The 17,435-nt window shown below is 41.4% G+C and overlaps 2 protein-coding genes across 14 annotated transcripts in view; one reads left to right on the forward strand and one right to left on the reverse strand.

The window, feature by feature from the left end:
* PLGRKT (plasminogen receptor with a C-terminal lysine) overlaps positions 1 to 4,452 on the reverse strand; it is a 76,425-nt gene extending 71,973 nt beyond the window's left edge. The window contains exons 1-4 of one of the 5 annotated variants that reach the window (XM_077909522.1): positions 3,930 to 3,949; positions 3,653 to 3,786; positions 3,167 to 3,277; positions 1,098 to 1,184 (exon numbers count right to left, since the gene is read on the reverse strand). In XM_077909522.1, coding sequence (XP_077765648.1) covers positions 1,098 to 1,178 — 81 coding nt within the window. In that variant the 5' untranslated portion in view covers positions 1,179 to 1,184; positions 3,167 to 3,277; positions 3,653 to 3,786; positions 3,930 to 3,949. Of the gene's footprint in view, positions 1 to 1,097; positions 1,185 to 3,166; positions 3,295 to 3,652; positions 3,787 to 3,929; positions 3,950 to 4,358 lie in introns of those variants that run through there. The other 4 variants (XM_077909508.1, XM_077909515.1, XM_077909529.1 and 1 more) reach the window with 4 other exon arrangements.
* Positions 1 to 17,435, forward strand: part of CD274 (CD274 molecule) — a 145,098-nt gene that overhangs the window by 111,761 nt on the left and 15,902 nt on the right. For 7 of the 9 annotated variants that reach the window (XM_077909416.1, XM_077909465.1, XM_077909448.1 and 4 more), the window contains one exon: positions 17,000 to 17,065. In XM_077909416.1, coding sequence (XP_077765542.1) covers positions 17,014 to 17,065 — 52 coding nt within the window. In that variant the 5' untranslated portion in view covers positions 17,000 to 17,013. Of the gene's footprint in view, positions 1 to 13,005; positions 13,129 to 16,999; positions 17,066 to 17,435 lie in introns of those variants that run through there. The other 2 variants (XM_077909405.1, XM_077909472.1) reach the window with 1 other exon arrangement.

Consider the following 17,435-nt stretch of genomic DNA (forward strand, 5'->3'; position numbering starts at 1 on the left):
ACTCTCTATATACCGTCATTACTCCTCAAAACAACCCTCTGAAGCGGATACTGTCACCTCCAGTTGACAGACGTGGAGACTGAGGCACACATCATACAGTTAGTTGGGGGGTGGGGGGTGGGGGATGGGATTCAAACCTGGATTTAGTCCTCACTTTGAACCCCTCGCCATACTGTCTCACAGTAGGACCTTCTAATCCCAGGGCCATAATGAACCACAAAGGCCAAGAGATCTTTGCTTGAAATCTTAGGAAAATAATTTTAGTCAAACTTTTAGTACTTGATTTTGACATACAACATTTTGTAATCCTTTTTGACAACCTCTAATAGGAAATTAGACAATCTTCTACATTGCTTTGATCTTTTCTATTCCAACCTATGCATAAATCCAATGTCAAGTTTTCACACTATATATTAATTTCCTAATGTTGCTATAACAAATTATCAAATTTAGTGGCTTAAAACAATGTAAATTAATTATCTTATAGTTCTGGAGTCAGAAATCCAAAGTGGGCTGGTGGGACTGTGTTCCCTATGAGCTCTAGGAGAAAATCTGTATCCTTTCCTTTTCTAGCTTCTAGAGGCTACCTGAATTCCTTTGCCTTTTACTCTATCTTCAAAGCCAGCGGTGTAGCATCTTCAGATCTCTCTAACTTTGACCCTCTTACCTTCTTCTATCCCTTATAAGGACCTTTGTAATTACATTGGGCCCATCCAGATAATCCAGGATAATTGAGCATCTTCTCTGTCTCAAACTCCTTAACTTAATCACTTGCAAAGTTTCTTTTGCCACGTAAGGCAGTGTATTCAGAGGAGATTAGGATGCAGATATTTGGTAAGGGGAGAGGAATTATTCTACTTACCCTACACTCTAAGCAGCATGTCTTCAGTATGGAACTTGTACACAAGTATCAGGATTGGAGGTATAAATACACTCATTCACCAGATAACTAAGAATGCATTTCATCTTGATTCTGAGGATGGAGCCCCAAGAACATTTCACCCTTTGCAGTCAAAGAGAACAGTACTGCTAGAGTACATGTTGTGGAAACTTTAACCACTATAACAACATAAAAGCTTAATTATTTGAAAATGTACCTGGAGTCGAGCATTCATAAGCATAAACTCCTGTTGGTTTTTCATGTTTTCATTCATAGATTTTGAGAAAATAAACCCCATCTTGACCTAAAATGTGAAAAAGCAAAGAGGCTTAAAACAATATATTCTACATATGCCCTCATATGATATACTTTGAGCTACCTTACGCTTATAACAATGTAAAAAAAAGACAAATTTCCTGGGAATACAGCATGGATTATAGTCCTTGCTTTTTTTTTTTTTTTAAGATTTTATTTATTCATGAGAGAGAGAGAGAGAGAGGCGAAGAGACACAGGCAGAGGGAGATACAGGCTCCATGCAGGGAGCCTGACGTGGGACTCGATCCCAGGTCTCCAGGATCACGCCCTGGGCTGAAGGCGGCGCTAAACCGCTAAGCCACCCAGGCTGCCCTAGTCCTTGCTTCTAACTAGTTGTCTGATCTTGGGCAAACTTAACCAGCCTGGCCAACATTTGCTCACCTAAGACCAGTGGACAGAACTTAAGTAACTTCTAAAATTTTCTCCCACTCTATGAGTATACAGCTCCATGTTTCCTGATTTTTCTTCCCACTGTAAATCTTGAAGAACTGAATACTTTAAAACAAACAAACAAACAAACAAACAAACAAACAAACAAAAAGACCACTCTTTTTTTTTGTGAGGGACCAGTTGGATACCGTCCATCTTCTTAACTTCTGTACAGTTGGATGACAGAAACTTTGCTTCTGAGAAGGGGTGATTCAGAAGGTGCATTGCACACCTTGAGGACAGGCTTCTGTGCTCCTTGCATTTGTATTTTAGGAAGTTTCAGGTGTCTCAAGGTCACTATGTCAAAACTCTTCCTGTAATCCCTGTCCCTCTCCTACATACCCTCTTCTGGCTTCACCTTTGTTCTCTGCAGGCTACTGCTAAAGTTCTCAAGAGGGAAAGAACAAAATGATACTTAAATGTCCTGGGAAAAGCAATTTTTAAATGAATACACGGTATTGCTTATCTTATTTATCTTACTTAAGAAGTTCTTAAATGGGCCATCACTTCTAGGGGCCAAAATTTCAATTTTTTGTTCTTAACCCAATTGTGTAGATACAGAAGGCCTTCAGTTAGATTAATTTTACTTTCAGAAGATTGCAAAACTCAGGGAAGTTCCAGTTGCTCTATCCTCAATGATATTGCTGATTCTCTTTGGTAGGCTACTGAGCAGGGTTGTGAAACTTAGGTCACAGTGGCCAGTCTCAATGCTTTCTATCCAGGACTCACACTCTTCTGTGAGAAACCCAGCAGAGCTTCTATTTTCCATACCCTCATCAGGAAGTAGTGGCTTCTGGCTAATTGGGGAGATGATGGGGGGGGGGGGGGGCGGAGGGCATTTCATGCCAAACAAGTAGAATGAGTCATCCTTGCTAATTTGGCTCCAGGTGAGTGAGAACTACAAGCCAGATTTCAGTGGCTTCCCTGGATTCTGGCCATAGCTACATTCTTGAATTACAAGGGCCTCTGAACCAGAGTCAGCCTCAATGCTGGGCATAGGAGGCTGAACCACTCACTGTAGAGAAGAGGCAGGCCATTAAGTTTCACTCCCCTTCTGCCACTGCCCCATTCCATCCTCTATTAGAGGCTACCTCATGAGGGTAGGGAGACCTAACAGAAGTTCTCTCCTTTCTGCAGACTTTGACACCCCCAGTCAGCTATCTCCAACAGCAGACCAGAACTTGTTTGAAGGAAAGAGCAATATATTATCCATCTTGGAGTTCCCATGATGTCTTTTTTGCATAAATATTTGCATAGAGCATGAATGGTACAAGAGAAACCTAGCTCAGGTCACTTGCCATTCCTTATTTTTTTTTTTTTTTATGTATGTAGGAATAGATGGCTGAATTTTTACATATGCTGCAAACATTTATAAAGAAAACTGTCCTCTAATCTCATTCCTACACACACACACACCCATATGAAATGTGTCTCTTAGAGGGCCCCTGTTTATAAGGGGGTGCGATCTCTCCTGAAGTGGAGTCCTCTTGTCAGCCATCGAGGGAAGAGAAACTATCTGGAAGATTATAGTGCAGGATTACCTGTGTTCTGGCCTTGGTTTCTTGGGTCTGGATGGTGGTGCGGATGTGTTAGAGGACACTCCCAAGGGTTAAAGGCAGAATCCAAGCAGGATGAAGAGCTTCCTTGTGTTCCTTAAGGGAAACCACACCTGAAAATGAGTGTACACCTTTTAAACTATGCCCTAGAGTTCAGTATTTTCAGCTTCCTTCTCCTTCCCCACCCTAACAAAGCCATTTCCAGAGTCTAGGAAGCTCCTTAGAATGGTCAGAATACTCTCAGTTTTCTCTCTCCCAGTCACAAAATACGTATCAGAAACCAAGCAAGAGTGATCTTGCAATTTTGAATTCACTCAATTGAATAAGATAAATCTTCTAAAAATCCCAACACTTTATCACTGGTGCCAAATGTCTTGCTACTTAACAACTAAGATACCAGTCTGTCTCAGAGGGAGAGAATGCTGAGAATGCTGATTTGGTCCTTTCTGACTTCATTTTTCCTTTGATTACCTGAGACCTTAAAACGGGCTATTTAATGCTCCAGCCCCTCTCAGCTGTGCAGTGATTCACAGTGGAAATGGGTATTTCTGAGGAGTGCAGGGGCTGCAAGTTCTAGGCAGCCTTCCTCCAGTCACCGCAGGGATCTAGCATTTGATTTACATATTAAGAGGGAGAGAGAGACGGAAAGAGAGAGAGAGAGAGAGAGAGAGAGATAAGTTCATGACCTATGGACTTTTGTTATCCAAATGTCTGTGCTGATTCATTTCCTAGTCAAATGACACAGTACCTACACTTATGACTGGTGCCACAATTACAATCAGTTTCTGTAAATTTTCACGTTCCATTCACACCCACTTCCTCTACATATTCCAGGTCAGAATCCACCCACAGCTTCCGGGACGTTTTCCCTAATGCACACCCAATTGTTGTAACTCGGGGATTTCCTGCAGTGCTGTGCTGATTTCCACGGACGGGGATCGGCCGGCTTTCCCCAACTCCGTGACGTGGACGCGGGCGGGACCAGGAGTCCCTGCGAGGAGGAGTGGCTCTCCTGGAACGAGGCTGGGGACACACCGCTCAGCACTGGGCACGGGAGGGGGGCCCGGTGGGGGTGCTCCCAAGGAGCGGGCGCCCAGCGCGGCCAGGAGTGCAGGGGGCCGGGCAGCCCCGCCCTCCCCACCAGCCCTCGGCCCGCGGGCCGTCCTGGGGCGCTCACTCACCGGGGCGGGCGGCGGGGGTGCGGCCGGCACTCGAGGCGGAGGCCTGCAGGCCCGGGTCCCCTTGACCGCGCCGGGACCGGAACTCGCCCCGCAGAGCCTCGGGATTGGGTGGCCCTGACGGAGCCTCGGCCAATCAGCGCAGCCCTTGCTTCCTTAAAGGGGCCGCTCGCCTGGCTGAGGCCTAGTGTGTGCTTTTAAAAAGTATAGTTGACGCACAATGTTACATTAGTGTCAAGTGTACAACCTAGTGGTTTGACAAGTCTATGCCTTATGCTGTCACCGTAGGACCTGACTCTATTCCCCGTCACTTACTCTATAACTGGAAGCCTCTGCCTCCCGGTCCCCTTCACCCATTTTGCCCATCCTCTTATGGCCTTCCCATCTGGCAAGCCTCAGTTTCTCCTCTGTATTTACAGTCTGTTTTGGCTTTTGTTTGTTTATTCACTTGTTTTTTAGATTCCACATATAAGCGAAGTCATATAATATTTGTCTTTCTCTGTCTTTCTCTGACTTACCTCACTTAGCATAATACCACCTATGTCCATCCATGTTGTTACAAACGGCAAGATCTCCTTTTTTACGGGCGAGTAATATTCCAGTGTGTGTACTCATATATATACCACCACTTCTTTATCCATTCATCTATTGATGGATGTTTAGGTCACTTTTATATGTTGGCAGGTATAAATAATGCTGCAATAAACATAGGGGTGCATATATCTTTTTAAATTAGTGTTTTCATTTTCTTTGGGTAAATACCTAGTAGTGTAGCTACTGGATATGGTAATTCTAATTTTAATTTTTTAAGGAACCTCCATACTGTTTTCCACAGTGGCTGCACCAGTTTGCGTTCCCACCAACAATGCATGAGGGTTTCTTTTTCTCCACATTCTTGCAAATACTTGTTATTTCATGTCTTTTTGATTCGCCATTCTTACAGGTGTCAGGTGATATCTCATTGTGGTTTTGATTTGCATTTCCCTGGCTGTTGAGTGATGTTGAGTGTCTTTTCATGTACCTATTGGTTATCTGTATGTCTGCTTTGGAAAAATATATATTCAGGTCATCTGCCCATTTTTTAAAATAAGATTTTATTCACTTATTCATGAGACACACACAGAAAGAGAGGCAGAGACACAGGCAGAGGCAGAAGCAGGCTCCCTACAGGATGCACATGTGGGACTTGATCCCTGGACCCCAGAATCATGCCCTGAGCCAAAGGCAGACACTCAACTGCTGAGCCACCCAGGCGTCCCCATCTGCCCATTTTTTAATTGGATTTTCTTTTTTGGTTTTTTTTTTTTTGGTGTTGAGTTGTATAAGTTCTTTGTATGTTTTGAATATTAAGCCCTTAACAAATGTATCATTTGCAACTATCTTCTCCCATTCAGTAGGTTGCCTTTTTATTTTGTTGATGGTTTCCTTTGCTGTGCAAAAGCTTTCTATTTTGGTGTAATCCTAGGAGTTTCTGTTTGTTTTATTTCCCTTGCCTGAAGAGACATACATAGGAAAATGTTGTTAAGGCCAATGTCAAAGAAATCACTGCCTATGGTTTTTTTTCTAGGAGTTTTATGGTTGCAAGTCTCATATTTAGGTCTATAATCCATTTTGAGTTTATTTTTGTGTATGGTGTAAGAAAGTGGCTCGGTTTCATTCTTTTGCATGTAGCTCTCCAGTTTCCCAGACCATTCATTTCCCCATTGTATATTCTTGCCTTCTTTGTTGTAGATTAATTGGCCATATAAATGTGGGTTTATTTCTGGGCTCTCAATCCTGTTCCATTGATCTATGTGTCTATTCTTGTGTAGTTCCATACTGTTACTACTTATATTACAGTTTTGAAATATACCTTGAAATCTGGGATTGTGAAACCTCCAGCTTTGTTCTTCTTTCTCAAGATTGCTTTGGCTATTCAAGATCTTTTCTTTTTTGGTTATCTACAAATCTTAGTATTAATTTGTTCTAGTTTTGGGACACCTGGGTGGCTCAGTGGTTGAATGTCTGCCTGCCTTTGGCTCAGGTCATGATCCCAGGTCCTGGAATTGAGTCCCACATTGCCCTCCCTGCGAGAAGCCTGCTTCTCACTCTGCCTGTGTCTCTGTCTCTCTCTGTGTGTGTCTCTCATGAATAAATAAATAAAATCTTAAAAAAAATAATTTGTTCTAGTTCTGTGTAAAACATTGTTGGTACTTTGATAGGGATTGTACTGAATTTATAGATTGCTTTGGGTAATATGGGCATTTTAACAATACTAATTCTCCCAATCCATGAGTGTGGAATATCTTTCCACTTGTCTGTGTTGTCTTCAGTTTCTTTCATCAGTGTTTTATAATTTTCAGAGTGCAGGTCTTTCACCTCCTTGGTTATGTTTATTAGTAGGTGTTTTATTCTTTTTGGTACAATTATAAATGGAATTGTGTTCTTAATTTCTCTTTCTGCTACTTTATTATTAATGTATAAAACACAACTGATATCTGTATGTTAACTTTGTATCCTGCAACTTTACTGAATTTATTAGATATAATAGTTTTTTATAGAGTCTTTAGAGCTTTCTATGTACAGTGTCATGTCATCTGCAAATAGTGACAGTTTATCTTCTTCCTTACCACTTTGCAAGCTTTTTATTTCTTTTCTTGTCTGATTGCTGTGGCTAGGACTTCCAGTACTGTGTTGAATAAAAGTGGAAACAGAGTGCATCCTAGTCTTATTCCTGATCTTAGAGGAAAATTTCTCGGTTTTTCACTAGAAAGTATAATGTTAACTGTGGGTTTTTAATATATGGCTTTATTATGCTGAGGTATGTTCTTTCTAAACCTACTTTGATCAGAGTTTTCACAGTTATAAACATTTTAATAGCTTTTCTGTTTGCAGAATAGGTTTAATGTTGAGGGTGGATTTTTTTTTCTGTTTGAGTCTTGACACAGTTTAAAGATTTATTTATATTTAGGAGAGAGAGAGAATGCACATGTGTGCACATGAATGGGGAGGGGCAGAGGGAGAGAGTCTTTAGCAGACTCCACAGGGAGCTCTACCAGGAATTCCAACTCAGGATCGTGAGAAACAACCTGAGACAAAACCAAGAGTCATGCTCCTAACTGACTGGGCCACCGAAGTGCCCCTAAACACAGACAGTTTACCCAATCTATTGGAGCCTCAGTCTCTTCCTCTGTTAAATTGCCATCATAAAGTGGCAAAAAGGTTAAGACAGGAAATGAAAAAGAGCAGATTTGATAAGAGTTACTAATTTTGTTTTGGAAAAGTCATCTTTTTCCCCTGCTGCTCTGGGAAATATCTATTTCTTTCTCACCCCACGAACAGTTTCCATCTTGAGTAGATCAAGCCTCTCTCCTAGTTAGCCTTATGGAGAAAAGACTTGAGGAACTGTTGGTACTCTATTCTTTGCTACTAAATGAGTTGAGAGAATAGCATGTACTTCAGGAGACTCTAGCCCTGAGGAAGATCCATCCCTGCCCTTAGCCCTAGCAGACCACCGCATCAGTGGAGAAGGTGTCCAGTCACCCTAAGAGCAAATACTAACCCAACCTTCTAGGTTTGCCTTGTTGTTCTCAGCATTGACCCTTTAAATTGTATACCTATGTTATATTCTTCTATGTAGGATATTGTTCACAATCTTAAAATATAAGTGAAAAAAGTGACCATGAGAATATATACCTTGGGAACTGAGAGAAATCTAGGCATATGTATTGAACACATTTAATAGAATGTGGGGTAAGAGATTAAAGGAAATTTATTTCAGTATCAAATGACATATAACTTTAATAGGTATGTGCATTATTTCTATGAATTTGTGAATGTAGGTGTGTATCTTTTTTACACACACATACAAATAGGTGCTCTTGATCATTTTAGCATAAGGATTTTCATATTGTTACATAGCATTCATTTGTGCCATTTTTAAAAGGTATATGATTTTCTGCAAGTATGTATACAATTTTCACTGATGGATTGTTTTTTGCTACTGTCAATAACACTGTGATGACCAACTTCATATATATTGATTGTAAATATTGGGTTAAATAGTATAAACATAAACATATTAGAGAGAACTGATGTAAAATAATTGAAAGTCCTCTCCCCTGGGACTTAGTAAAATTATTTACCATTGTATACCATAAAGTAGTTTTTTAAAAAACAAAGTTTTTGAAAATTCAAGATATGCATAGTAGTATTTCTTTTTAACAGAGATGCTTTTAGGATGTTTGGGTTGCTCAGCCGTTGAGCGTCTGCCTTTGGCTCAGTGCATGATCCTGGGATCTGGAATCAAGTCCCACATCGGGCTCCTTGTGGGGAGCCTGGTTCTCCTTCTGCCGGTGTCTCTGTCTCTGTGTGTGTGTGTCTCTCATGAATAAAAAAAAAAAAATATTAAAAAAAAAAAACAGAGATGCTTTCACAAGGGTGTGAAATTCTTCATTTTCTGGGAACTAGGTTTAGCCAAGAACTTCAGTCTGTGAAGGAGAGCAAGTGGTTGCGCAGTGTGGGCTGAGGCTAGCCCTTCATATTAAGCTATTCTGGAATGGTTCCCCATGCTGTGGGGAACACAGTCTAAATTTTAAATTCACACTTCAGGCATGGAGTGTACTTGTAGCTTGGGCACAATTTGAACCACAATTTGTACTGAGCTTTGTACATTCTCTCCTTCCTCCAGCCCCTGGCAATCCCTGATTTTCTTTCTTTCTAAAGAAAGAAAATTTTTTAAAAATTATTTATTTGTTTATTTATTTATTCATTCATTCATTCATTCATTCATTCATTCATTCATGAGAAACAGAGACAGAGAGAGAGGCAGAGACACAGGCAGAGGGAGAAGCAGGCTCCATGCAGAGAGCTTGATGTGGGACTCAATCCCAGACCCCGGGATGAAGCCCTGAGCCAAAGGCAGACGCTCAACTGCTGAGCCACCAGGTGTCCCTGAAGAAAGAAAATTTGCCTATTCTAGACATTTCACATAAAGAGTCATACAGTATCTTGGTCTTTTGCACCTGGCTTCTTCAACATTGCATAAAATTTTCAGGGTTCCTTCAAGTTGTGGCATATAACAGTACTTCAAACCTTTCTATGGCTGAATAATACTCAAATGTATGGGGATCCCTGGGTGGCCCAGTGGTTTGGCGCCTGCCTTTGGCCCAGGGCGCGATCCCAGGTCGGGCTCCCGGTGCATGGAGCCTGCTTCTCCCTCTGCCTATGTCTCTGCCTCTTGCTCTTGCTCTCTCTCTGTGTGTGACTATCATAAATAAATAAAAATTAAAAAAAATACTCAAATGTATGGATAAAAAATAATAAAAGCCAAAGGCATGGATAAACTACATTTTGTCTATCCATTCAAAATTGTTGAACATTTTATTTTATTACCACTTTGTGTTGTTGTGAGTAATGCTGCTGTGAACATGAGTGTGTACTTTTGTACATATGTTTCAGAGTTTTTTTAAAAGATTTTATTTATTCATTTATGAGAGACACAGAGAGAGAAGCAGAGACATAGGTGGAGGGAGAAGGAGGTTCCCTGCAAGGAGCCCAATGTGGGACTCAATCCCAGATCCCGGGATCACGCCCTAAGCCAGAGGCTCTACAGCTGAGCCACCTAGGCGTCCCATTGTTGTGCCCAAGATTGCGAATCCGAGAAACCACCGAGGAGCCAGGAGCCGACACCAATGCAAACACAGGAGGGTTTATTTACAAGCTCGAGCTTGGGTCCAAGTATACCCGACACAGCGGAGCAGGGACTTGGACCCCGAGACTAAGAGGCGTAGCAGCTTTATAGGGGCCAGTGGCCCATGGGATACACAGAAAGTTGCACAGTCATGTCTGTCAACACACAGGTGGCCGATTGAATGATTGAATTACATCTTACCCTATAGTATCCATGTGAGCTGGCCTATTACTTTGGTCAGAATTGGCACGTAGTTTTGGTGGGCACAAAGCAGGGTTACATTGTTATGAGCCGATTTCTGATTAGGGTGTGCCCAGCGGCTTGACTAGGGTGGGGCAGCGCCTTAAGCAATAAGCAGGTTATGTGGGGGTCACACAGGAGGTGGCAGGTGTAGCACAAAATGGAATCAGTCCTGCTCCGCTTGTCCAGGGGTAGGGGATTTTTGTTAAATTTCCTGGGTCCCACACCATATGTTTCAGTTCTTGGGTATAAATGGAAGAATTACTGGGTCATATGGCAACTCTGTTTCATTTTTTGAGGTTGAACAAATACACAGTGCCACCAGTAGTGAATGAGGATACTAAATCGCTGCATATTTGTATAGTAGTTAAGAGTATAGATATTGAGGATGTCTGGGTGGTTCAGTGATTGAGCACCTGCCTTCTGCCCAGGGCGTGATCCTGGAGTCCCAGGATTGAGTCCCACATCAGACTCCCTGCGTGGAGTCTGCTTCTCTCTCTGCCTGTGTCTCTGCCCCTCTCTCTCGCTGTCTCTCTCATGAATAAATAAAATCTTAAAAAAAAAAAAAGTATAGATATTGGAGCCAGAGTGCCTGGATTGGAATTTTGGCTGTGCCACTTCCTAACTGTGAAAGAAGCTTAAACAAGTTACTTAAACACTTTGCCTCAGTATCCACATCTCTAAAATAGGAGCAATAACAGTACCCAATTCATAGGATAAAATTTTAAAAGCGTTAATATATGTAAATTACCAAGACAGTGCCTTTAAGCATGTAAAAAAATGCTACATGCTTTACTATTACTGTATTAATCTTTACTATAATTATTGCATTTTGTTTTGTTAATTTGATAGTCAAAGAAAGTTATGATACAGTTTCCTGAGGTTTGCCATTGAAATGGAGTAACAGAGAAGACAGTAATTTAAGGGAACAGCAAAGCCAAAGAAAGCTTTTCTGAGCAAGGGGCAATTATATTTCAGAGTGTAATGTGAATAAAGCCAAGGCTTCACATGGTTCAGGCCAAGCATATAATAGCTTTCTAAGGAAACATAAACTGACAGCAGAAATATTGAAAAATAATACTTAAGTCTCTGAACTCTGGTGAATAAAATGATCCACTTTATTATCTATTCCCTTTTCTTTTCAGCTCTTCACAAGGACACAATATGTCTTTGTGCTGCCTGGGGACAACAAAAAAACCATACCCAGACCTCAATCTTAATTCTTTTTCTTGCCGTCCTATGGCAAGCATCCCTAGGAAGTGCTACACCACTTGGCTTGGTATCGGCCCCTCTTTTGAGGATGGGACTTCTTTTGAGTAAACCTGGGTGGCTCAGTCAGTTAAGCATCTGCCGTCAGCTCATGTCATGATCACAGGGTTCCTGGACCAAGCTGCAGGTGGTGAGCGGGTTGTCTTTTTCTCCCTCTCCCCCTTGCTCAGGCTCTCTCCTCTCCCCTCAAATAAATAAATAAAATCTTAAAAAAGAGAGAGAGTTTTGAAAGAGGGAATATCTCAGCTGAATCCAAGTCTATTACAGCTTTATTGAGACTAAACAGAATTTCATACTCTTCTACAGATTTTTAAGGCAGTATCATCCTCAGTATTTTTCCAAGTTAAGAAAAAAAAATATATATGATATTCTGAGAATGTGAAAATTCTTACTTGGGAAGCAAATGCCATAGTCAAACCAATGGACATCTCCATATTCATTTGTTATGCATTATTTTGAATTGCAGCTGAAATGAATAAGCAGGCAAGTGACATGATGAGTTTTTATCAATTTAAAATTAGAAAGAGAGAGAAGGAGGAGGAGGAGGAGGAGAAGAAGAAGTAAGGAGAAAGAGGAAAACACCTAGAAGTCCAGCAGTGGGGAATGCTTAAGTCAATTGTGCCATCACCTTCTCAGTGGGTCACTTGGTTTCTGCCTTTGCTGGTCCATTGAGCTGGAGTTATCATTAGAAGGGTTTTCTTAATATTCATCTGAAATGTGTTCACCTAATCTGGATCCCAGGGGAGCCAGAGCATTCTTAAAAGGTGTAACCGGTGATAGAAAGTTCCTTAATGACAAAGCAATTTAAGTTTCATTATGTCGAGGAACTTTGAGGAAGTCCTCAAAATCCACGTATTAAAAAATATATTTCCTATTATAGGCACATTGACTTTCTAGAATAAAAACGAAAGCCTGTGGGCCCGTCATTTCGTATATACTGTAGGATGATGTCGGATTATGTGAAGATGTTTCATTATCCTAAAGCTCTTGATCAGCCGGGGGGGAGGGCACGACACTGATGGCAGATTCAAAGTGTCCAGATCCTAAGATCCTAAAGACGAAACTGACGGTCCGAAACCTTCATTTCATTCAGACGTTGGCTCACTTTAAAAATTTTGTTTTAAAAATAGGACATGTTGTTTGTTTTCTCCTTGGAGCTTTTCTCTTTAAAAGCTGATTTACGAGAAGCCGGAATGTCAAGTTCACTTTCGGTTTCGCTCTGTCTCCCCGCGCCCCCCCGCCCAGGGGCGCCGAATCCACCAATTCCCCGGCTTTCCAGGGCTGGGCGGGGGGGCGGGGCGGGCGGGGCGGGGCTCCCAGCGGGCCCGCCGACGGGCGAGGGGAGCCGGTTCCGGCTGGGGGCGCGCCGCGAGGTCGGGGAGGTCGGGCAGGTCGGGCGCCGGGCGGAGGGGGCGGGGCTGGCCGCGGAGCCGGCCCAGAGGAGGCGTGTCGGGCGGGGGGGGGGCGGGGAGCTCGCGCCCCCCGGCTCCGCCGCCTCATTAGCGAGCATCCCGGCGCCGGCAGGCCCAGCGGCCCCGACACCGCGTGCAGCACCTCCCGCCCGGCCGCCGCCAGCTCCCCGCCAGCAGGTAGGGGGCATCCTTCCCCCGGCAGGTGCCCACTGGTTGGCGTCTTGGGCCGTCTCCGGGTGGTCTGTAGACCTTTCCTGTGGGATGGAGAGAGAAGCGCCGGGGGAAAGCCGGTGGTTTGATGGGGCAGTAGAGCTGTTACCTGCAGAGGCTGATAGGAGCAGCTAGGACTTTTGACTTTCGTCCGGGGGGAGGGGGAGTGCGGGGTGGGACTCGGTTTTTGCTTAATAATGATTTTGTAAGTCTGTGTTTCTGTGCGTTCGTGAATATGGTCCTGAGGTAGGTAGCTGGGTCTAGAGGGAAACTCCTAGGCTGGAGGTCGGACACTGGGGTCTTCGTCCACCCTCAGTTGCTCTCTAGCAGTAGGGTCTGAGTGTCATCCAGCTCTCCTAAAGCTCTCCCATTGTGAGTAAGAGCCAGGATACCCCAACCTGAGCTCTTTGCTCTATCTGCCCTAAGGACCTACAGGAGTCCTGAAGGAGGAAGACCATTGTCTTTGTCTCATAACACAGGGAGTCCCTTCAAGTATCACTGTTCCGCTTTGCACCTACAAAAATACCTTATGTGATTTTCAATGGATTAGATAGTATATGTGTGTGTATATTCTTTTTTTTAATGGCTGCATGGCATGGTACTGGGTAGACAAAATTAATACCCCATGCTGGACATAAAGATTATTTACAGTGGTTAAGTGTCTTAGCCACTCAGTGGACATGATTGCTTATAAATCTCTGGGACATTACTGATTATTTCCTTCAGATAAACTCTTATAAGTTTAACTACTTAGGCAAAGAGTCTGAATATTTTAAAGGCCTTTTCACACAAATTGAAAATCACCTTCAAGAAAGAGCCAGTTTACATGGACAGTTGCCCACAGTTTTTAAGAATGATGGTAATCTAAAGAAAAAAATAAGCCTTTTTCAGTTGAAGAGAGTAGACAGTAGTTACAGGACAGTAGTTAAGCGTAGTCCTAGAAGAAGCTGTAGAAATGGTGTGGGGATTTGAAGCCACCTGGAAGCATACAATTCTTTTCCTTGTCTTTTCCTCCTGCCTTGTTACTCTTGGGAGATACAGAAACACTCTCAGTTCCCTAGTGTTATACTGGGTTCCCCAGGGACAAACCTGCTTCCCCATCCTGAATGAACCATAACTTCTTCCCTAGTTCACATTTCCTTGCTCTTTGAATGCTCTTGTCTGGGAATCCAGACATACCATCATAGTTTCTTACTTGAAGGTATCAGTGTTGTCTTATACTAACTGCCCTGATGTGGGGATTATAGGTTAAAGACCATGGCTATTCACATGGGCTCTGCCTACATTTTTGTCCCCCCACTAATGACAGCCTTACTCCAAGGGAAAGGAACCTTCAAAAAAGTAGTATCATGAGGAATTAGGGAAATAGCAGCTCTAACCCATCAGCTTCCAGTAAACTTTTATTACCCCTAAAATTTTCAACCAGATTCTTTAAAGGATAGGAACTCCACCAGCGTATGCCATAAACATTGGCAAAACTAGTTTTAACGCATGAGTGGATTTTGTTTCCCTTTGTCTCATTCAACAGTTCTTTGCTTGGAGTTAGGGGTATCTTCAGTTTCCTTTTGCCCCATAATTAGATTTCTGTTTATAATACCACAGTATTTTATAATTGTGATGTAATCTACTCTGGCCCAAGGAAAGGGCAGGGAGACAGCTTCTGCAGCCTTATTTCGAGCAGGCTTCATGGTCTCACAGGCTCCCATGCTGCCCCTGTTCCCCATGTACAGGGCAGAGAGAAAGGACAGAAGTAAGAATTATGCACCTAACACTGACAAGAGGATGACAACTTGATCTTACTTTATCATTTTTTATTTTTACCCATATATATGTATATGAATGTGAAGGGTTTATGCAGATTGATAAGAAACTAGTAAGATAAAAAGGCCAGAAAATGAAGAAGTAATTTACAAAAGAACCAAGATAATCAACAAACCCATGAAAAATTCAAATTGTAACTCTTCAATAATCAAATTAGAAAAAAATTTTTTTTAATCATACCCAGTGGAAGATACAATGTAACAATTATCTGCATATATCAGGAACCAGGAAGATATTCTTTCTTCTCGATCCACAATTCCAGTTTGGGAAATCTGTTGTCAGGGCCTGGCCTGTGGCCTGGCATACAGTAGGCACTTAACAGATGTTTGCTGAATACACAAATATATATGGTATTTTAAAAATTGGAAACAATCTTAAACCTAACAATAGGGGAACTAAACATTATGGGAACACTAAAATACTTATGAATATATTATTCAATAAAATGAAGAATATTTATATTTTAATATTAAATGAAAAAAAGTGTTAAATGTCTGATAAGGTTATAATGGTTTCTGCAAAGATTCATAGGGGAAAAGACTAGAAGAAAAATATATACTGGAATGCTTACAGTGGCTGCAAAGTTTCTCAACCTTGGCACTATTGACAATTTGGCCTAGATATATCTCTGCTATGGTGGCTGTCCTGTGCATTGTAGGATGGTCAGCAGCAGGATTCCTGCCTTTACCACTAGAGAGTAGAGGTCCTCACCCCTACTCCACTGCATTTTGAGAACCAAAAATATTTCTAGACATTAGCAGATGTTTCCTGGGTTAAAGTAATGGAATAGTGGGTGATTTTTCCCTTCTTTTCTCATTTTCTATGTTGTATTTATATTATTTTAATAATGAAGAAAAACATAAAAGTAATCAAATATCATTATTCTACCTCAACTCTGATGTTTGAGTTTCTAGGGTTCTTTCCATTCTACTTATTTATTTCCCTACTTAAATATAAGGTCCAAAATGAGAGTGATTTTCTTGTTCACTGCTGTGTCCTTAGTACCTAAAACAGTGCCTGGGACAGAAGTGTTCAATCATTGTTTGCTGAATGAAAGAATTGGTAGAATTTCAGGTAGGATGACAAAATGAAGAATAGAATCTAAGCAGAAAGAGTGGCTATAAGTCATTCACATCTTAGTATGAATTGGTCAAATTCAACAGCTGCTTCTTCTCACTGCCACTACTAGTAGAATCAATTTATTGAGAGAATAGAATTTATAATTTGCAATAAGCCAAGAACAGAAGAGGAGATTTCTGAAGGATGGCACCTGGGAGAGAAGTGGCATGGTTGAGATAGTGATGTGGAATGCTTCAGTAGCTAAGAATAGGATGAAAGTGTTCAGGGACTAGGAAGGAAGAAAAAGTATTAAAAGTTGGGAGATGTGGACGTTAGATTGTCCTTGCTTTGAAATTTTGCACAGGGCAAGTTTGGATTTCTAGATAAGTTCCACTGCAGAAGAAACATGAAATAGTTGAGAATTTTAGTGCACCATTTTCTTGTTGGCCTCTTTTGAGTGTTCAGTATAAGTTTTTTTCAGGCCTTATAATTACATTTAAAGATTCTCATCATTGTAGCTTTCTTCCTTTTGGCTTTCTATGACTGTAGGATATTAAGTAAGGGTATTAAACTTCTAAACTCCCTACTGCATTTCCACACTTATAAATCAGTCATTTTCTGGTTATCAGAATATTCCATTTAAAACTGCCAAGACCCATAATGTCTGGGTATTCAGTTATTGAATAAAACACTTTTCTAGGGGATCCCTGGGTGGCTCAGCAGTTTAGCACCTGCCTTCAGCCCAGGGCATGATCCTGGAGTCCTGGGATCGAGTCCCACATTGGGCTCCCTGCATGGAGCCTGCTTCTCCCTTTGCTTGTGTCTTTGCCTCTCTCTCTCTGTGTCTCTCATGAATAAATAAATAAAATCTTAAAAAATATTATTTAAAAAAATCTTTATAAATAAATAAATAAATAAATAAATAAAACATTTTTCTTTTTGCATTTTCCATAATTAGGTCACTTCAGAACGATGAGAATGTTTAGTGTCTTTACATTCATGGCCTACTGCCATTTGCTAAAAGGTAAGACACCAAATCCCCCTTTCATTAGGTTCTATATTTTAAATATTTTAACCATAAGTTAAAAACTAAAATAATTATTTAAAATAGATGTAATTTTTTTTTATACAGAGATCATTCGTTTTCCTTCTGTAGTTCATGAACCCATTTCACTGGACAAAGATATATAGGGATTATGGTCAAACTGAAAGAAAGAAAATTAATCCATTATCTATTTATCCATTACCTGTTATCCATCTCCCAGGGCTAATTACTGAAATTATCTGGGGAAATGGTCCATGCGTATACTTTTATTCATTTACTTTAAACAAGAACAGGAACATTCTTTCCACCTTGCTCTGTGACTGGCTTTTCCCAATGTGGATATCCTATG

This window comes from Canis aureus, chromosome 1 (assembly GCF_053574225.1).
Source record: "Canis aureus isolate CA01 chromosome 1, VMU_Caureus_v.1.0, whole genome shotgun sequence".
Taxonomy (NCBI): Eukaryota; Metazoa; Chordata; class Mammalia; order Carnivora; family Canidae; genus Canis; species Canis aureus.